This window comes from Citrus sinensis, chromosome 1 (assembly GCF_022201045.2).
Source record: "Citrus sinensis cultivar Valencia sweet orange chromosome 1, DVS_A1.0, whole genome shotgun sequence".
NCBI lineage: Eukaryota > Viridiplantae > Streptophyta > Magnoliopsida > Sapindales > Rutaceae > Citrus > Citrus sinensis.
This window is the reverse complement of record NC_068556.1, coordinates 17,446,519-17,468,177: the sequence shown is the minus strand read 5'-3', so window position 1 is coordinate 17,468,177 and position 21,659 is coordinate 17,446,519. Positions and strand designations below refer to the sequence as shown.

The 21,659-nt window shown below is 36.7% G+C and overlaps 3 protein-coding genes across 5 annotated transcripts in view; 2 read left to right on the top strand and 1 right to left on the bottom strand.

Moving 5' to 3' along the window:
• LOC107175807 (probable disease resistance protein At1g58390) overlaps nucleotides 1-21,659 on the bottom strand; it is a 168,666-nt gene that overhangs the window by 95,600 nt on the left and 51,407 nt on the right. The window contains exons 1-2 of one of the 2 annotated variants that reach the window (XM_052439265.1): nucleotides 21,273-21,437; nucleotides 21,059-21,193 (exon numbers count right to left, since the gene is read on the bottom strand). In XM_052439265.1, the coding sequence (XP_052295225.1) occupies nucleotides 21,059-21,157 (99 nt within the window). In that variant the 5' untranslated portion in view covers nucleotides 21,158-21,193; nucleotides 21,273-21,437. Of the gene's footprint in view, nucleotides 1-21,058; nucleotides 21,194-21,272; nucleotides 21,438-21,659 lie in introns of those variants that run through there. The other variant, XM_052439257.1, reaches the window with a different exon arrangement.
• Nucleotides 378-3,125, top strand: LOC102613398 (uncharacterized). Of its 2 annotated transcripts, none has more exons than XM_015527576.3 (4): nucleotides 378-532; nucleotides 842-914; nucleotides 1,915-2,411; nucleotides 2,487-3,125. In XM_015527576.3, the coding sequence occupies exons 3-4, from the start codon at nucleotides 2,307-2,309 to the stop codon at nucleotides 2,811-2,813; spliced, it is 432 nt and encodes a 143-aa protein (XP_015383062.1). In that variant the 5' UTR covers nucleotides 378-532; nucleotides 842-914; nucleotides 1,915-2,306; the 3' UTR covers nucleotides 2,814-3,125. The 2 variants fall into 2 exon arrangements, with proteins under 2 accessions (XP_015383062.1, XP_052295250.1); XM_052439290.1 differs by having other exon boundaries at nucleotides 392-528.
• On the top strand, nucleotides 14,625-16,357 carry LOC102612896 (uncharacterized). The gene is made up of 4 exons (XM_025095676.2): nucleotides 14,625-14,910; nucleotides 15,007-15,096; nucleotides 15,534-15,674; nucleotides 15,765-16,357. The coding sequence occupies exons 1-4, from the start codon at nucleotides 14,719-14,721 to the stop codon at nucleotides 15,795-15,797; spliced, it is 456 nt and encodes a 151-aa protein (XP_024951444.2). The 5' UTR covers nucleotides 14,625-14,718; the 3' UTR covers nucleotides 15,798-16,357.

Genomic DNA, 21,659 nt, shown 5'->3' with positions numbered 1-21,659 from the left:
ACACCAGTCTCATAGTTTTCAACATCAGGAAGCTATTTTCGGTGTTGGACACTAATTAATGAAAAATATAAAAATTCTTATAAATTGAACACCAGTCCCCTAGTTTTCAGTACTGAGAAGATATGAACGGTATTGGAAACTGAAACAATGAAGAAAGCGTAGTATGGTCTCCAGCAGAACAGGGGTAATGTGAAGTAGAACAAGGATAGTGTTGCGTTAAAATAGGCTTAAAAGTAAGAATTTGGCAAAAATAATAATAAAAAATAAAAATAAGGAATAAATAAAGAATAAAGTAAATAAATAAAAAAGCGAGACCATGGAGAAAAAGCATAAGCACGTGACTTAAAGGCAAATTGAAAACATACATTTTGTCTTTTCTCAATACCTTTTGGCTTCTGTTTCGTTTGGGCTTCTGTTTCGTCCTCATCCTCCACACTTTTTCACAATAAAAGTGAAATATTGAGCTGTCGCCGTCCTGCGATTTTTGGGTAAATTGAGCAACGACGCTACAGAGCCATAATCAAACATGTTAGTGAGTACCTCGCGCGCCATCTTCTGTTGTGCTTTTTTTTATAATAAATACCAGATCTATATATGTGTGTATTGAAACCAAACGCCCTTTTTTTTTTTTTTATAAACAGAACTCGCCTTTTTTTTTTGTTTGTTTTTGTCACAACTCAACTTCTTCTTCTCTTTGCTGCGTTTCTCTCTCTCTGTTTTTTTTTTTGTTTTGCATTCTCCCTCTCTCTTTGTTATTGTCGAAACTCAAACTTCTTCTTCTCTTTGTTGTGTTTCTTTTTTTTAAACTACTCTCAGCTAATGTTGCATTTTATTGATGTAGAACCAATGCTGAATGATGTTACTATTGTTGACTATCAGCAAAACTGGAATCCATTATGACTAAAGGAGATCCGGTGAGTTGTCTCATCCCAAGCGCATTTGCTTGTTGCTGTGTTTTGTATTGTGTTGGATGTGATGTTGACAATGAAAGGTTGCTTGTAATTTGCTGTTTACATACTGGGTGTTAATATTGACTGGAAATGAGGTTTTGTTAAATGTAACATTAGGTAATAATGGAATTAAGGAGTGAAGATGGGTCACTTTGTAGCGATTCGCAAAATGCGAATAAGGAGTTGTTGGACGGGCTTAGTGATATTGCATCGGGTGTAGATGATAATGGAAAAGTCAGGGAAGATAATGTAGAATTAAATTGTAACGTGGCCGAAAATAAGTCTAAGAAAATAAGACGCGGAAATGAGGTGAATGAGGAATCGAGTTGTGCACAATTTGAAGATGAGGGAGATGAGCATGAAGAATATGGCGTGAATAGACTAAACTTTGATAAGACTAAACTTTGATACAAAAGAGAAAGAGATTGAAGAGTTGAGGAAGGAATATCTTATTGCAGACGATATTACACTTAAGTTATTGGGCGAAGATGAGGTGGCAAGCAAATTGGGTAATGGAAATTTTTTAACTTGGTTTCAAGTTGCTCATTCAACCTTACTTTGCTCGAATGTTGGTGAGAGTGGGTTTGAGTCCAGGTCAACTTGACCAAAATGGCTGGAGGGTTTTAGGTGGTATGTATGTTGTATGGGCTGAGCAGAATATAACCGAGCCGTGTTTTAAGGAGTTTACTCACTTATATTTTTGTAATGAGCATGGGATCAATCACAAAGGATAGTACTATTTTATGTCAAAATCAAATAGTAGAAGAATAGTACTTGACTTTCCAAGCTCATGTAGAGGTTGGAAAAACAAGTATTTCGTGGTGGGTGGAAATTAGGGTAGGGATGTAGAGCTGACCAAGGGTTGGTTTAAAATTCCCACTCGTTTTAGTAGACTAGGTAATTCAAGTTTTGTTCAGGTTGAGGTCGAAATAAGGATACAATCTAACACATGTTTTTACTGCAGTGACTTTGAAGAAGAAAGTTGATATAAATGACAAGCTGAGTGCTAGAGTTGAGAAATGATTGCTAAATGCAGGAAACACGTCTACTGCTAAGCGTACCCCTGCAGAAATTGCAAAAGCCGTGATCAAGGAGATATCGAACGAGAAAGGAAAACCACATAGTAAGAAACCATGGCGGGCATCACAGAAAAACAAAGCTGATGAGAAAAAAGAAAAATAACTTGCTGTTTCAGCTTGCAACATGCTACCTCAGAGCAAAAGTGACCGAGCTAGCGACTCTCGTCCCTTGCGCATTTTACCACCTACCTCTTCCCCGATATGTCCGAAAGGAAGCTTGCTTGAAAGCAATGACATCATAGAGTCAAAGTGAGGAAGAGCGGAGGACTTACTACCCATGGTGAACTTAGCTGCTCGATTTGTGAGCCAGGGTACCATCAAGAATTTTTCCCACTTGTCAGCTACTCATGCTCTTGAAGTGCTTGCTCGAAACCAAGCTGAGGTGGGTATTAATTCACAATCTTTATTTCTTTGATGTTTATACTTTTCTTCTTAACCATCATGCTTTCTTTCACAGCAATCCTTGATCATGGCCGCGGATATCGAGACGTTTGCAAAGTCATTGAAAGGCCATGCAAAAATAGAAGAAGTCGAGCGCGCTTTGATGAAAGACAACCTCACGAACAAAAAGACAGCAAGCGAGCGAGATCAGCTCAAGCGTGACCTCAATGCTCACAACGATGAAAATACTCACTTGGCAGAAGACTTGGTAGCCAAAAAGAAATCTAATGCGAGTAAAGACTCCAAGATTGCCGATCTTAGCTATGAGTTGGAAAAAGTTAAGTCTGATGTTGATCAACGCATTCGACTGGAGAAAAGGCAACTGAAGGCAGATGTCATTTAGACATGCATTGAATTGTTCCAAGAACAACACCCGGACATGGACTTTCAATGGATGTTGACTGCTTATGTGAGCAAAGAAAAGGCTAAGAAGAAGTCATCGAGTACGGATCAAGAAGAAAATCGAGTTCTTCAGGGTGATGAGATTAGAGTTGAGGGTGAGACATCTTTAACTAGCAGAGTTATTGAAGACGAAGAGCATGCTTCCTAAGTAGATTTGAGAAGTTGTTATAAGGCTTGCCTTTATGTAATGTTACGAACTGATAACTCTTGTTGAGCTTTCATTTTGTTTTTGTATTCGGATAATCGTTACGTAGCCTGGACGCTAATTTTTAACAAAGCTAATGCCGACCACAACAAGACTGAAGATGTTTAGGCTATTGCTGATTGTAACTAGGCTGGAAAGTCGACCTTAAGAAGCGCGAAGCTGACCTCATTATAGATTCTTACAAAGTTAAAATGTTGCCCTCCACCGTAGGTCTTCCAAATCTAAAGTGTCGACCTCAATCGTAGACCTCAAAAAACTAAATTGTCGACCTCAATCGTAGAGCTTACAAAGCGAAAGCTTCAACCTCGACCATGGATCTTACCAAGATAAAATGTCGACGTCAACCGTAGGCCTTACAAATTTAAAGTGTCAACATCAATCGTAGACCTTACAAAACTAAAATGTTGACCTCAACCGTAGGCCTTACAAATCTAAAGTGTCAACCTCAATTGTAAACCTCACAAAACTAAAATGTTGACCTCAATCATAGAGCTCACAACTCAAAAGTGTCAACCTCGACCATAAATCTTACCAAGCTAAAATGTCGACCTCAACCGTAGGCCTTACAAATCTAAAGTGTCGACCTCAGTTGTAGATCATACCAAACTAAAATGTCGATCTCAAACGTATGCTTTGCAAAACTAAAATGTCGACCTTAAATGTAGAGCTCACAAAGCAAGTGTCGACCTCAACCGTAGGCTTTACAAAACTAAAATGTCAACCTCAGTTGTAGATCCTACCAAACTAAAATGTGGATCTCAATCGTAAGCTTTACAAAACTAAAATGTCGACCTCAATTGTAGAGCTCACAAAGTAAAAGTGTCAACCTCGACTATAAATCTTACCAAGCTAAAATGTCGACCTCAACCGTAGGCCTTGCAAATCTAAAGTGTCGACCTCAGTTTTAGATCCTACTAAGCTAAAATGTTGACCTCAACCGTAAAGCTCACAAAGCAAGTGTCGACTTCAACCGTTGGCTTTGCAAAACTAAAATGTAGACCTCAAAAGTAGAGCTCACAAAGCAAGTGTCAACTTCAACCGTAGGCTTTACAAAACTAAAATGTCGACCTCAACCGTAGAGCTCACAAAGCAAGTGTCGACTTCAACCTTAGGCTTTACAAAACTAAAATGTCGACCAAAGTTGTAGACCTCACAACGCAAAGGTGTCGGCCTCAATTGTAGACCTCACAAAACTAAATTGTCGACCTCAATCATAGGCCTTACAAATCTAAAGTGTCGACCTCAATAAATTGAAAATTGTAGAACTTAAATGTTATGGCTATAGCCGACCTCAACGAGTTGAAAATTGTAAATCTTAAATGTTATAGTTATAGTTGACCTCAACAAGTTTTCACGTTGGACCTCAACAAGGCCAAAATGTTGATCTCAATCTCAATAAGCTTGGATAAATTTTTCATGTTCGGTCTCAATAAGGTCTAAATGTCGAAACTCAATCTCAATAAGATTTGATAAAAAATTTCACGTTGGACCTCAATAAGGCCAAAATGCTTATCTCAATCTTAATAAGATTGGATAAATTTTCACATTCGGCCTCAACAAGGCCCAAATGTCGATCTTAATCTCAATAAGATTTGATAAAAATTTATGTTGGACCTCAATAAGGCTCAAATATGCCAATCTCAAAGAAGATCAGTCACAAGTAGGTAAGAAATAAAGTTGCATTTCTGAATAACCTCATTGATATTAATATGACAGAAATTACGTAATTGAACACATAACGAATTGAAATAACAAAGAAAAAAACTATCATAACATATTTAAAAAAAAAACAAACAAGAACATCATAAATAGGATTGGCCAACTGATAGTATTTTTGTAAGTGCTCTGCTTTCCATGACTTGCCGACGACCCTGCCATCCGGATAACCTAACTTATATGCGCCATTACCAAATGAGTGTAGTACTTTGTATGGTCCTTCCCAGCTCGGCCCCAGAACTCCATCAGCTGGCTTTTTGGTTGATTGATTGACTTTGCGGAGCACCAGGTCCCCCTCCTAAAATTGTCGTAGCTTGACATTCTTGTTGTAGAACTTAGCCACTTTTTACTGGTAAATTGCTACTTGACCTCTTGCCGACTTTCTCTTCTCATCAAGCAAATCTAAATCCAACAATATATATTCCCTGTTTATTGTCTCATCATAATATTTTGTGCAGTGTGTCTCCATGCCAACCTCAGCTGGGATTACTGCCTTATGTCCGAAAGCAAGTGAGAATTGAGTCTCCCCCGTTAAAGTCTTCACGGTCATTCTATAGGCCCACAGTACTCCTGAAAGCTCATCCACCCAAGCTCCCTTCTTCTCACCTAACCTTTTCTTCAACAATTGCTTTATAGTTTTGTTCGCCGCTTCCACTTGTCTGTTTGCCTTCGGATGAGCAGGTGAGCTAAACCGAAGTTCAATATCAAGCTGACCACAAAACTTCTTGAAATTCTCATTATTGAATTAGGTTCTATTATTAGTGATAATAGCTTGCGGTAGGCCATATCTGCAAATCACATTCCTCCATATAAAATATGTTGTGCGCTTCTCGGTTATCTTTTGTAACGGCTCAACTTCAATACATTTAGTAAAATAATCAATGGCTACCACCGCGTATTTCATTTGGCCTCTCCCGGTTGGCATTGGTTTGATAAGATCCACCCCCCATTGTGCAAATGGCCAAGTGCTCCCCATTGTCATCATGTTTTCTGGTGGTTGTCTTACAATTACGACGAACTTCTGGCATTCATCACATCTCCGAACTAACTCTTGTGCATCTTCATGCATGGTCGACCAAAAATAACCATACCTTATTATTTTATGGGCCAATGCCATACCTCCGCTGTGATTTCCACAAATTCCCATATGCACCTCTCTCATCACATAGTTGGCATCAGCTGAGCCCAAACATCGCAGGTAAGGTAAAGTGCAACTTCTCTTATAAAGCACATCTTCGATAATGGAGTACCGTGTTGCCTGGCATCGCAGCCTTCTTGCCTCTGCTTTATCTTGAGGTTGTTCCTCAAATTCAATATACCTCATGATAGGCACCATCCAGTTCTTCTCATCTTTTACCATACAAACTTTCATTTCAGAATTAACTATTGGCTTTGAAACTGACTCCAATGGAATTCCTCGTTGGAACTTTGGGCATTCTATAACTGCCAGTCTTGCTATATAACCTGCTCAGTAATTCTTTCCCCTCAGAACTTTCTCCATTGTAGCGTGATCAAAACTACCACATAACAGTAGTGCTTTGCTCAGATACTTGGACATGTTCTCACTTTTGGCTTGAAATGTCCCATTCTAGTAGTTCACTACCAGTTGAGAGTCACTTTTCACCTTCAAATGCCAAACTCCCAATGCTCTTGCTAATTTTAGACCCGCACTGAGAGCTTCGTATTCTGCTTCATTGTTTGTAGGATGGAATTCATACTTGAGAGAGTAGCATACTTCTTCCTGGTCGGGTGAAACAAGAACAATTCCCCTGCCTGACCCTTATGGGTTTGCAGCTCCATCTACATTAAGCTCCCATACATCATTCTTCTTCTCTGCCTCTTTAATCTCCTGCTCGGCATCCATCTCTTCACTCCCTTCACTGCAATTATTAATGAAGTCGACCAGAGCTTGTGCTTTAATTGCTGACCTCGATTGGTAACCGATGTCGAATTCACTTAGTTCTACTAACCACTTAACTAGTCTTCCTGAAATGTCTTATTTTTGAAAAATTGATCTCAAATGTTGATTAGTGACTACCACGATCTCATGAGCTTGAAAATATGGCCTCAGCTTTCTTGTAGCTACAACAAAAACCATTGGCCACTTTTCTGCAATAGGATATCTTACTTTTGCCCCTGTAAGAGATCTGCTCATGTAGTATACAAGTTGTTGTACTTCATCTTCTTCTTTTACCATGACTGAGCTAGTTGAATAATTTAAGACCACCAAGTAGATCAAGAGAACATCACCCACTAAGGGCTTAGCCAAAGTGGGTACATTGGCCAAATATGCCTTTAATTGTTGAAATGTTGTCTCACATTCTTCCAACCACCTCAATCTTTTTCCTTTCTTCATCAATTCAAAAAATGGATGGCATTTCTCTGATGATTTCAAAATGAACCTACTCAGCGCAGTAACCTTTCCAGCTAAGCTCTGAACATCTTTAAGATCCTTCGGCGACCTCATCTTGGGGATGACTTCTACTTTTTTCAGATTAGCTTCTATCCCCATTTGACTAACTAGGAAGCCCAAAAATTTCCCTGATTCCACTCCAAAGGCACACTTTTCCGAAATCAACTTCATCTTATCTTTTGTAGCACTTCAAATGTCTTACGCAAATGCGTTGTATGTTCCGCCTGCTCAACATACTTGGTTATCATGTCATCTATATATACCTCCATCATTTTACCAATCAAGGGCTTGAAAAGCTTGTTTACCAACCTTTGATAAGTAGCTCCAGTATTTTTTAATTCGAACGACATCACATGGTAGCAATACAATCTTTGGTCGGTCACAAAAGCTGTCTTTTCTTCACCTGCTGTGGACATACGAATCTGGTTGTATCCTGAGAATGCATCCATAAAACTCATTAAGTCATGCCCGATTGTTGAATCCACTAACTAATCAATCTTTGAGAGAGGGAAACTATCTTTAGGACAAGCTTTGTTGAGGTCGGTAAAGTCTACACACATCCTTCATTTTCCATTCGCCTTTTTAACCATTACCACATTCGAAACCCATTCTGGATAGTTCACTTCCCTTATAAATCCCACTTTCAACAATTTATCTACCTCATTATGGATGGCCGCATACCTTTCCTGGTTGAACACTTTTCTTTTCTACTTCATTGGCCTATGTTTTTTATCTATAGCCAACTAGTGACACATGATTCGTGGGTTTATTCCCAGTATATCTTCATGTCTCCAAGCAAATATGTCATTATACTCCACCAATAAATTCTGAAGCTCATTAAAAATGTCATCTGTTATCTTTGTTCCCACTCTTACTACTCTGCTCGGATCATCCTCACTTACTGGTACTTGTTTCATTTCTTCATTAGGTCGCTATTGGCATAACCTATTTTCAGCTCGTGGATCGATACTTGTGATCTTCATGGATTCTCTCACAATTTTAGTGTAACAGCTTCGAGCCACTTATTGTTGGCCTATCATCACTCCAACTCCACCTTGAACTCTAAATTTCACACATTGCATATAAGTTAAGCTCACTACTCATACTATCCTATTGAACGGTCTGCCCAAAATAACTTGATAAGGGCTAAGCTCATCAACTACCAACCATGTCACTATCACTGTCTTTTGTAGTGGGTTGGACCCTATTGTCAGCGGCAAGTCAATCAACTCAAGTGGAATCAGCTCAAATCCACCAAACTCCTTTAGCGATGTTCTGACGGGATCAAGCCTGAGGTCTCCTATTTGTAGATCATCCAAAGTTTGCTTAAACAAAATGTCTACCGAGCTTCCCCCATCTACAAAAGCTCGATTCAATTCTTGCCCTGCCAAGACAACCTTCACTACAAGCATATCCTCATGTGGATGTACGATCGCTTCCTCGTCCTCGTCCGTGAACATGATCGACACCTTGTGAATCCGCTGCTTCTTTAGTGCCAGAATATTAAAATTCACCTCGAAACTTTTTAGTGAATATCTGCTATAATTTCTCCTCAAGCGGTTTGAGTCTCCTGCTAAGGTCGGCCCTCCTATAATCATCATCGCTATATTATCTCTAATGTCTTCTCTTCTCCCACCTCTTCTTTGGTCATCCACATACTTCTTTAGATATTGATTTTACACTAGCCATTCAATTTGTTCCTTCAAGTCTATGCAATCTACAGTTCCATGTCCGGTCACCTTGTGAAACTCACAATACTTGTGGTGAGCATTTCCACTCAAACCCCCTACAATCGGCTTTGGCAGTGTTAGTAACCCCTTATCTTTTATTGTAACATATATTTCTACTTTGCTTATGTTTAGTTGTGTGTATCTTCCACTCTGTTATAATAAATTCACCCCATTAGCAGGTCTCGATCCTCTTCGGTCTACAGGTGGTGGCAACCTATTGTAATCTTATACTTGGCTCTCCCGTTGGTTCCTCTCATAATTATTTCCTCCCTCTCGACCCCTTCCTACTAATGAGATTTTTCTTCTTTCATGATTTCCTTCCTAATTTTGACTCGGCCTTTCTGGTTGTCTATAATTGAACAATCCTTTGTCGTAATGATGCTTATCATTCGTGTTCATCCTCGAGCTATACCCAAAGTTATCTCATCTTCTTCTCAGGTCCCCCCTTCTCATCGGATCCCATGTCTGCATTTCCATTCTCCTTGTTTCTTCCTCTGCATCTTCAATTTTCATATCCAAATTTTCCTGGTCATACGCCTCAGTATATGTTGTTATCCTCTTACTATATGAGTTATTCCACAATCGATTGATTCTCAACCCTTTCTTTAATCCCTCTAGAGCATCTGGATGATCAAAGGCCCCTAGATCAGTAATCTCTTTATGATACCTGGTCACAAAACTCCTCAAACTTTCAAATTCTCGTTGGACTAATTTTTTTCAATCTACTCGTATCTTACTCTAGTATGCATGAACATCTAAAACGCACAGCGAAAAGCTCACATAACTCATTGAAATTTTCTATGCTTCCCTTCTTTAATCTCTGGTACTACTCCCGTGCTCGTCCTTCTAAGGTTAAAGGAAAAACACGACACCTTTGAAAATTATTCAAACCTTGGATCCCGGTCATCTTATTAAACTTCTCCATATGATGATTCGGGTTAGTTTTTCCTTCATACACCAAGGCTGGAACCACATACTTAGATGGCAAAGTTACCGCCATCACTTTACGTACTAAGAGGGACTTGTCATCAAGTAACAACCTTCCTACCACTTGCTTGCCCTCTGTTTTCGCCTTTAATGCCTCTAAAGTTTTTTAAAATTGCAGCATTCGCTGCTCAAGCTCATTTGCCTGGTGGGGGTCTCTCAGCTCTTCCCTCTCTCTTTCTTGATTCAAGTCATTGATTCTCTATCTCAACTCATTCACTTGTTCTCCTACACTTCTATTTTCTTGTCGTACCCCAACTTGTGGTAGTCCCATTCTGCTCTACTGTTCACCACCAAGCTCTTCCCTCTCTCGCGCTCCACTACTCCCTGGGTCACTAGCTCGAACTTGAGCCCCTCTGACTTGGGCATTAATCAGCCCCCTAACCATCTCCTCAAATTTTGCCATGTGCCTCTCGATCCATTCTCTCCATCTCTTATCAGCCCCCTAACCCTGTCTGGTATGCTAGCTCTGTTCATTGAAAGCAAAAGCAATGGAATCTTTGACCTTACTGCCACAAGATGATTGTCATGGAAGGCACCAAAGTTTCCAAGTATGTATGCATATCACACACATACTTGCATGTATGTATATCACAGATAAAATTTGTATCCCAGGGTTATAAATGTGAATTACTCAAATAAATATGCATTATTAATCATGTCCGATGCTCTCTTATTTCTTCAACGAGATTTAGAGAAAGTACTAAATCCTTTGTAAAATTTTATATTTAATATATCTTCATTTTAAAACTACATCCATATCCCGCAGAAATTTGGGGATCTTTTTAGCATTATTTTTTAAGAAATGCAAAATGATAAAGAGTTCTAACCGTGACATAAGGGTGACAAAAATAATAGTAAATTGTGTAATGTTACAATGTTAATTCAAAAATAGTTATAATTTTTTATTTAATACTGTAAATAAAATTTACAATTGTTTTGTCATCATTGTATCATTCTTTGATTCAAATATCAGTATTAAATGAACCCTCACCTTTTTGAAAGGATTACATCTTAAGAAACTATTTATAATTATTTTCATTTGAGTCCTTAGTGTTAAAAATATAACAATGAAATTAATGATAGTCGAATTCCAAGTAGGAATGACAGAAAAATCCGGTCTAACTAGAGCATGTTTTCTAAGTACTCTGGCTGGACTTGGACTTTGGTTTAAAAGCCCGAACCCAACCAGAAAGCCCAAAAAATATTGAAAATTTTAAAAATCTATATTACTTTAATTAAAATACAACTTTTTACATATATGTAATCCACTTATAGCATATATTTAAAGTTTTAAGTTATTTGAACCCAACTATTAAAGCCTGATCTAACAAAGAAAAAACTAAATTTTATAAACTATAAAATTTGTAAAATATAATGAAAAAAGTTTTTTAAAAAAATACAGAATGTATACTTCAAGCTTTTTGGCTTGCCTTTGGAAAAAAAAAAACCAATGTTTTGTCATCCCTAATTCCAAGCCTTAAATACTTCTCCAAATGTATAGTACAATATTGTATAATAGGACCAATCACATGGAGATGATTTGTAAATTTTTGCATGCAATTTTAATATGCACATCAGAAGAGAGGCAGCAATCTTAGTTGATACTTTTATTTGACATATGATGTAAGAAATGAAACAAAGATTGTAACGTTACAAATTTTGCAATTCAGCATCCAAAATATCACTAGAACTTGCAATACAAGCTTTAATCTCTTCAACAACACATTGAATTGCGTCCAGGAACACAAACAAAAATATAGTTAATTATGCATGCATTAAAAAGATGAGGAAGAGAAGATTAAGGAACAACATGAGGCCACCAAGAGAGTGATGAAAAATGTGGATTTAAGTTTAAGTTCCACAATGTTTATGTAAGCAAAAGTGAAAAACTGAGAGTCTGAGGATAATGATATTATTAAATTTAATATGGGTTTGGTTCGTTTAGATTCATGAGTTTCTCTAGACAGTATATATGGGGAGGCCAAAACTACTTTGCATTGTAGGTTTTGTACACCACTCATTTGTCATTTACCAAAGTCACCGTTGGATTTCATCTGATGGCTAGAAAAGAAACACATAGAGAAATAGGAGTAACTAGAAAAACAAATAATGGGCCGGTCACCTAGATTGGTAATTGAGCATAGGGAAATTAAAAAAATTAACCTAAAAATTTATGAATTATTGGCTACTTCCAGCAAAAATCTAAACCAGCAGTTTTTGATCAAGCAAATAAATTAATGGCAACAACAACGGCTAATCGATGCCGCGACGACAATGGCTACTTCCAGCAAGAGCGGCCTCTTTAATTTGAGTTAGTTCGCTGAGTTTATGTCCAAATTCTTAAATGGATAATGGATTTATTGTTTTAGTACTAATTGTTGATGATTATAGGTTAGATCTTGTTGAGCGATTAGTTTTGTAACATTAAGCTTGAACTAGGAATGAAAATTGATAAAATGCTTATGGAAATAAGTTTGTTAAATATGACAATACAAATGTTTGCTAAATGCCTCAAAGAATACAATTTTTTGTATAGGCTTAATTTTGCTATTATTTTACTTGAATGAATATTTAAGAAGGTTGCAACTAGTATTGTGGCTTGAATATAGGCAATGGTATGGTGTTATAGGTGATTATGAGCAAAAGTTGTTTGTCACGATAAACTTATAAGTGAAAACCTTCTTTTTCTCAAACAAAACCCAGATTAAGAAGATTCAATACTTCATCATAGCTTTCAGAAAACAGTATCAAGACAATAATGCCAAGAACCATCGCCTGTAAACTTTATCCGTCGGAAAAATCGCAAATGATGCTTACACGTACAAACTTTTTTTTTCGATTTACAGGTGCTACGCCTTCAGCTGGTTACCCATTTTCCAAATGTTAAATCTCAATTGTTAGATACATTTCTTCACATTCTAAAGGCTCATTCGCTATAAGACAAAGGACTAGGGTACCAAAGTCATGATGCAAGATAGCTGGATCCTATATGGGGGAAATTTAATCCATTTGACAACTAAAAAATTCAGAAATCAGACCTCAATTTGACAAATTAGAAATTGAAACAATTAATTTTGTTCCATATGCATGCAGAAAATTAGATGTATGTAACTTGTCATATGATATATATATTCTATCAGGTGGAAGATTTTCCACTTCATTTGTATGAAATATATGGTATCAATCAATAAATTCTTATTTTGTTATATATACTAATAGTATCTTATAGTAAACTAAGAAATATTAAAGATCTTCTAGTGTGTTTTTGAGTTGTAAAATGTTTTTTTTAAAAATTGAGTTGTAAAGTATAATTAACTATTTTGTGTTCCATTACAGGTATTATGAAAGGTTTTTGAAGTTTTTAGATGTTTTTTGACCCATTTGTCAATAAGTGAAACTATTAGCACCACTTTAAACTCCTCATAAAACCTTTCTTCTAAAAATACACCATTAAAAACATATGTAAATCACAGTACTTTTAACAACACCTATGTTAATTCCACAAATAACCTTATATATTCTTTTTTCTTAAAAAATCATATGAAAACAAAAATCTTTTAGTACAAAACCTTTTCACCAATTCAATCTGAAGCCCTTGTTCGGTCCATGAGAATCAACTTTTCAATTTAGAACTGTTTGAGCTTCTTTTTCCAAGTTTTTATTCTTATTCTTATATATAAATGAGATTCTTATAATATAGAATTCATTTTATTACTTTATTTTATCATTCCATGGGAAAAGATATCAAAACATTACTATGAAGTAAGTTAAACTAGTAGAAAGTAGAATCTAAAAACTAGATAAGAAATATTCTAGGCCATCCTCTTGAGTGGATCTATTTTAATTCCACAAACGTCCTTGTACACTTCTTTCTCACTAACTTTACTATGAGAGAGAGAAAAAAGAATTAAATAAATATTTCTTTTATACTAAAAAAGATTGTTTGAAGCTAATCCAATATTATTTTATACTCTGAATGTGACAATTCACATACTTTTATATGAACACGTAAATTGATAAAATCAAGAGAACAAGTAGCCATAAAAAAATAAGCCTTTCATAATTTGAAAATAATGAACTAAAATTTCAGTCCACCAGAAACCACTAATTTAAGAATAAAAATAAAAATAAAAAACATTTTCACTAAAACAACAAAATTATCTTTTATTTAATAAAAATAAAACCCATGTGGGGTTAGAGGAAGATAGATGAATAGTCAAACGTGATTTGATTAAAGTTAAAAATATAAATTTAAGATATAAGAATTCTTTTGGAGGTGCCAATAGCTCCACTCTATTCTCTTTTTGTAGTTCTGCAAGTTTTAAACACAGGGTTCTATGAAGGTCTTAGAGGGTGCCGATAGCTTTCATTAATGTGCATATAGGTTAAACAATATCAAATTATTAGATGGACCTTACTACCTTGCAGATTCTGTGAGGTACACCTCTCTAATAAGAATGGAGCGTGTCTCACTTAAGACCACCTTTATTTTACTTATTTTGGATGGACGTACCTTACAGAATCTAGGTACCGTCTTCTTATTTGATCCAATGTAATCAAACAATCTAATCTAATTGACTTGCTGCTTTATGTTAATATATAATTATGTTTTCTTTCAATTGTTCTAATAGTTGAGAGTTTTATCGGGAAGATAGCTCGAAAATCAGCACTAATTCCTACTCAGAAGGGAGGGGAAATAAATTGTGATAGAAAATAAATTATTTGAGTGCTCTGCGAGTCGAAGACCCACTCTCAGATAAACAACTATCTTTGTAAAGCAGAGCAGAATTTAGAAATGTCATTCTTCTCATTGGGTCATTTCTTCAAACGTCCTCCGTACAAACAACTCACCCGCCATCAGAATCTATTTCCGCTCATAAATCAAAAACCCAGAACCCAATCAACAGCACCCTCTTCCGTTCTCATAAAAGTTTTAGCCCGTTCTTCTTATCTCTCAGTTCGCATTTGCTGTCAAAAACATGCCTTAGTGAGTTTCACTTTTTTTACTTGTCTGTGTTTTTAAGCATTTTGAATTAGTAATTATTTGGCATTAAAATTGAGGTGCCTTAACTTGTGTTGTCAGGATATGTTTTCTGAAGCTCTTCTATGTTTCGGTGCAAGTTCTACAAGCGTGGATGAACATGATAATGATGCTGATGAGAATTCTGATGAGGTTGAAACTTTAGTTTTTAATTTCTTCTTTTTTCTTTTCTTTGATTATTGATTCATGTCTTGTAAAGGATCTTGAGAGCAACAATAAACAAGAAATGAAACTCATTTCCCATTTGCAAATTGGCTTCTATTTGTGTTAAAAATGTGCTTCTAATTTCCAATGTAATGTTACCAGTTAGCCTTAGATTTTTGTTGACTTTGTTGGTTCACTTGCTAGAAAGGTAGCAAGAGGAAAAAATTAATAATAATACTAAATAAGCACAAAATTTTCAATGTTTGGTATGGAATTGAAAATTGTCTTCTTTCTGTGTTAAAAGAGTGCCTCGAAAACGCCATTATAATGTTACTAGCTGGTCTTAGATTTTGTTGAATGTAGAGTGGCTTCTGAATAAAAACTATAGTTGTTTTAAGTATTACTTACAGATTGCTTTTATGCAGATCTATATTTATTCCATATTTCCTGAATGCGAAGACGTGGATGAGTGCATATTAAATGCTGCTAATTCCATTGGCTCGAAAGAGACACCGCGCTATGAAGTTAAAATGGGCGAGCAATGCAATTGGATAAAGAAAACTCAGGTTTGTTTGCTCTCCTTTTTCTCTCTATCACAACGGTATAATTGGAATTATTGTTATGTCAATTTGATTATGTTTTCTTACATGTTGCAGGAGTCATTTCCTCCCGTTGAGGTGACAAAATGACTATGGATTGTGCCCGAGTGGAGTACACCACCAATATGATTATGTCACTCCCTTGGGAGGTTTTGTTGCAGTAATTTCTCATCTTTTATAGGGTACCCTCTTCTTCATTGCTTCCGTAGAAGTCATATCAGCTAGTTGCTTCCGAATCTTTAAATTTCTTCAATGAGGAACCTTCGTTTGGAAAATTGATTTTCATCTTATTCGAGAAGGTTGCTTTGAAGGAGAGAGCTTATGAAATGCAGCAAGCAAAATCATAACTACAAAGCAGTAGACTAATTGTTAGCTGACTCTAAGCAAAGGCAACATTCATAAAAGATGAAGAAGAGTTTCTAATATTTACCAATATAACTTATAGCAAGTGCACAGAATAGAGCCATATGAACATTCAGGAGCATAAGAACAACCAATGTAGCTGCAAAGATGAGATGTAATTACTACCGTGAAGACGAGGAAAGAATTCCATTATTTATCAACAGCTAGACTGTAGTATAATGGAAAGACTTGCTAAGGAAAGTTTAAAGCAACACTCATCCAGAGAAGGCAAGAACAAGTATAGAAGCAAAAGTGCACACATTCATATATAGGGGTAACGAGTAATGTATCATAAATCACTTGCTCTAGCTCAGGAAAAAAAAAACAACGCAAAATTGCAAATTCATAGTGTTGTTATTTATCAATTGGAACCCAGAAAAAAAAAATCTATACTTAATTATTCATTTAAGCAGATTGAAACCCTTACAAACACAGGTAAGCAAATCAAAATTATCATTAAAAATCCAATCAAGGCCACATAAATCTAATCACATCCAAAACCATCCCAAAATCTCGTTCAAAATTCATATACCCACATACAAAAACCATTCAGAAAAGGAAACTAAATTCTTACAGAGAGCAAGCAAAGAAGAGGATGAACAAAAAAACAGAATTCCTGGCATAAAGTTTAACATTCTCATGAACTCTTAACTTAAGGGTGTGTGGGGAAGAGGGAAACGAGTAAGACCCAAGAGCCCCAATAAACTCACGGGTCCAAGATGGGGTCTTGGCTGAGAAATCATCAGTGGTGAGTTTAGCAAAAGGGTTGACGATAAGAAGAGCGACAAAGGTGTATAAATAATGTAAAAGGCTGTGAGTTATGGTCGTGGCTGTGGCTGTTTCTTTGGTGGAGGCTGTTGTGACGGCGGTGGCCGACGTGGTTGTGGCGGTGTTGAGGATTTCGAGGTAGCCTGAGTCGATGGAATTGCATGGGATATATCCCGTTTCCTTCGTAATACCTAAAATATACCTCAATCTATTAAAATTTATAACTTTACACATACATACTTAAATAAATTAGGGAAAGTACAAAAATAGCCTCAATAAAATACCAATAAAAAATTAATACTCGACTCATTCAATCTACTTACTCGACTTTTTACTCGACTCAATGCTCAACTTACCAGATTTTGTACCTGACTTCGTACTCGACTAGATACTCGACTTATTCAATTGCCTTCACTTCTTACTCGATTGAATGGTCAACTTACCAGACTTCATACCCGACTTCGTACTCGACTAGATACTCGACTTATTCGATTGCCTTCACTTCTTACTCGACTAAATGCTCAACTTACCAAACTTCGTACCCGACTTCATACTCGACTAGATACTCGACTTATTCAATTGCCTTCACTTCTTACTCGACTGAATGCTTAACTTACCATACTCCATACCCGACTTCGTACTCAATTAGATACTCGACTTATTTAATTGCATTCACTTCTTACCGACTGAATGCCCAACTTACCAGACTTCATACCCGACTTCGTACTTGACTAGATACTCGACTTATTCAATTGCCTTCACTTCTTACTCGACTGAATGCTCAACTTACCAAACTTCATACCCGACTTCGTACTCGACTAGATACTCGACTTTTTCAATTGCCTTCACTTCTTGCTTGATTGAATGCTCAACTTACCAGATTTCACTTTTTTAAAAATATTAATACTCGACTCAATGTACTTACCCGACTTAATACTCGACCTCTTTAAAAATTACATATATTTTACTCGACTTGTTAAAAAAATTTATTTGACTTTTACTTAATACTCAACTCATTTAATATGCTTACTCGACTTCCTACTAGACCAATTCTTACTCGACTAAATTCTCGACTTACTCGACTTCGTACTCGACTTCTTCCTGCACTAAGAGGAAGAAATGTGTGGATTCTTAGTTTTTTTAAGGTTATTTTTTACTTTTCCTATCTTCGTGAGGTATATATATGTAATAGGGTATAAATTTGGTATTTAAAGATAAATTAGGGATATTTAAATAAAAAACCCTCCTGAGTCACGTAGCCATGACTCGAATGTTGGGTCGGGTACATTTAGAGATAGTGGGTTGGATGCGAATACCTTCCCCATTAGAGAGAGCTATCCAACTTTGGTTGAATGAGAGTCCCTAAATTATCAAAATATTAATAATTAACTAATTTGTAAAAAAATTCATATGATATGATGATATAGGGCTTGGTTTGTGGTTTTCTAAGCACATTATTATTATTATTATTCTTTTAATCACTCCAAGTTTAAATTTGGAAGAGGTAGAGGATATAAATAAATGATATTAGAATTTGCCGATTTGCCAATAAAACTTCGGTATTATATGCTAATTTTTTTTAAAGAATTTTCTTTTAGTATTGTTTTGAGAAAATAAATAAAGGTGGTCAATTTAATATACTTGATGATTGGGGTGAGCATCGGAAACTCTAAAGGGTACTTAATGTTGAGACAAATTAGAAGAAAACCCTTTGTATAACCATTTTTATATTGAAGAGAAGGGAAAAAAAGTATATGAAATTGGATAAATAATTAAAAGTTGAAGAAATTGGTTAAAACGAGAAACATACATCAAATTCAACGGGGGCTAATCAAATTCCGTAAGGATATAGTTGAATGCCGCACTGTTCCTTATACTCAAATTCCCGTAGCTTTTGTCTCAACTCTGGCTGAGGCCACCAGCAATCGAACTTGTTTAAGCTCTTTATGCACCAGAGTTGTTTAGGCATCTTTTTCAAGTAAGCACAAGGGTTGATAATCAAGCATTCTAGTTTTGGCATGGCCCTAGTCCCCATAGTCCACTCCTCTAGCCATAGCATTGATTTCAGGTGCAACACCTTAAGCCTTGGAAAACCATCAGAACCACAAGTCAACTTTCTACCTAAATACGAGTTTTGCTTCAGTTTGAGCACTTGAAGAAGCGGCAACTTTTCTAGTGCCGGCATGGGATCATCCATTAGGTCAGTATTAGAAAAACTCAAGTGGGTTAGACTATGAGGAAATAGGTATTCAGCAAGGACGATTTTGGAGAGCCGTGGCATCTTGCTTTCATTCGCCAACTTCAATCACTCGAGACAGCTCAATCTGCAGAGACTTTTCGACAGCAAAGATTGATCATAACTTAAATCTCCCCGTATTCAGAGATTTTGAAGATTAGGTAGCCTGCCCAATAGATCTTCAGTACAGCAGCAAGGGTGCAAGGCTGAAATGAAATTTAGATTTTCTAGAGAGCCACAGTATTTTCCTGGATGCGCAGGAAGTGTGATTGACCCAAAATTTAGATGTCTGAGTTTGTTCATCTTCCAAAATTCATCTGCCGTATGATCTATATAGCTAAAGGGCATGTCTAGGGTGTAGAGGTTCAGAAGATTGCTTAATAATGAGGAAGGCAGGCTTTTGAGGGAAGGGATATTCAACTTCAAATATCTCAAAAGAAATAAATTTTCAATTCCGGATGGATACTGGATGAGAACAAGAGATCCCAAGTCCAACACTCTGAGAAGTTTGAACATTCCACAAATTTTCTCCCAATCCATGGGGTCAAAGTGGCGGCTTTCTGGAGAACAGCACAACAAAGAATGCAGTTGCGAGTCATAATAATCTAAGTAAGCAAAATCTTCCTGTCTTTTAACAGCGTTTAACCGTTTGACTTTTTTTGGTGATTTACCTTTTGGATCCATGAAAGGGGAAACGATGAATTCCACCATATAATGAACTGTGAGAAGCACGGGACGCCAACGACCAGGAATAGAGCATGTGTTGATAGTGCCTCCGGCTTTTCTCTTCTTTGCTTCAACAAAGCCTTCCTTGATAAGTTGTTCCAAGTAACTCTCAGCAGTTGCCTCACTATTGTTTGGAATGAAACCTTCAGCTATCCACAACTGATATAACTGCCTGGTGGATATCTCTAGGTGTGCGGCAAACACAGATAAGTAGAGAAAACAAAGTTTCAAGCAAAAAGGTAAGCTGCAATATTTGAAGTGCCGAAGCACAAGGGGTATCCCCACTGCTTTCCCTATATTTTCTTCTAATGAGATGTTTCCATGATATAAGATGAGGAAAGTCCATCCATTATATGTAGCTCTCAATGGTCCTCCAGTGAGCACTAAATCAAGCCCAATGTTCTCTCCATCTTCGAGCTTAAATGAGGTGACCATCTCAATTTGAGTGAGTGTTATTAATACTCTACTTCTATTATGATTATCCGGAAGTATTTCTCGAATAACATCCCACACACCAATGGTCCATACATCCTCAATCACAATCAAATACCGCTTGGTCATTAGATATTCATGAAGAATTATTTTTTTCATTTCATAATTTTTATCCATGATTTCACTCAACCTAGATGAAGGCATCAGAAACTTAATAACGATATCTAATATTTGGTCAGCGTAACTAATATCTGGAATCCAAGCGTGACAATCAAAATAATGCTTCACATAACTACTGTTGTAAGCCTCTGTGGCGAAAGCCGTCTTGTCCAACCCAATGCTATCAAGTATGGCCACCACGGAAAGCTGAGGTGGTCCCTCGATCAATAGATCTAACAACTCCTCCATTCTATCATCTAGACCCACCGTGTCCCTACTTTTAGAAGATGAAGATATACCGGCTTCAGATGCGATCAATGATTATGGAATCCATGTGCTTAAGTTGTTGCATCCGTTGCTTAATATCAGTGATTCTACTTTGGAGTCCTTGCAGAGCATCAAAAATGTCCTCGCTGCAGCCGCTTTGACTCTTCTGTTGAGTGATGCTGTTGATGAATGTGTCAATGACCTTCTCAGATTCACAGGTAAAGCAATTGATTTCGTCCATAACGGTCGCCAGATCTGGGTTTCCAATTTCATCTTCTACTATTTTTTGCAGCAGAATGTAGGAGATGTCATATTCAAATTCACTCAACCAAGAAGTAACAATTTCAACCTCCGCATGAAGGTTCTGAATAGGTTGTTTTGCAGCATCAGACAACGTGACTTCTTCACCAGCTAACACCCGTCCCAGCCTCTCGGAAAATAGTCTGAAGTTGATGTCCATATCTCCTCCTCTCTCAGATTCACCCTGAAATCAGTCCTGTAGCATGCAAAGAAATAATTAAAAGGAAAACATGCTTTAAAGCTCTCAATTCAAACATTAGTGTTGGCTCCCGTACCTCCCTTCTCTTAGCTAGTTCTCCAGTTAAGAAGTTGAATCAAGGTCGTTGACTCTCAAATTATAACAGATCAAAGCAGAATCTTACAATACTCTTGTCTTCCATATGGTGTAAAAAGAATAAAGCAGAGAAAAATAAACAGGACATCTCAACTTATGGTTGGTTATTTTTTTCACTGAATTTTCTGATTTTAATTGAATCAATTACTAGTTGTGACTCGAGCTCAATAGAGTTGAAGAGAAAGAAAAAGAAAAATGGAGTCCTTCTTATGTCCCTTTTAAGTGAATATATTTAGGACGGGTACCATAGGGCACTTTCATCGTGCTACAAGTGGTTTTTATCATTTGGATCCTTGATCACGTTACGCTTGTTGACTATGAAGCATTG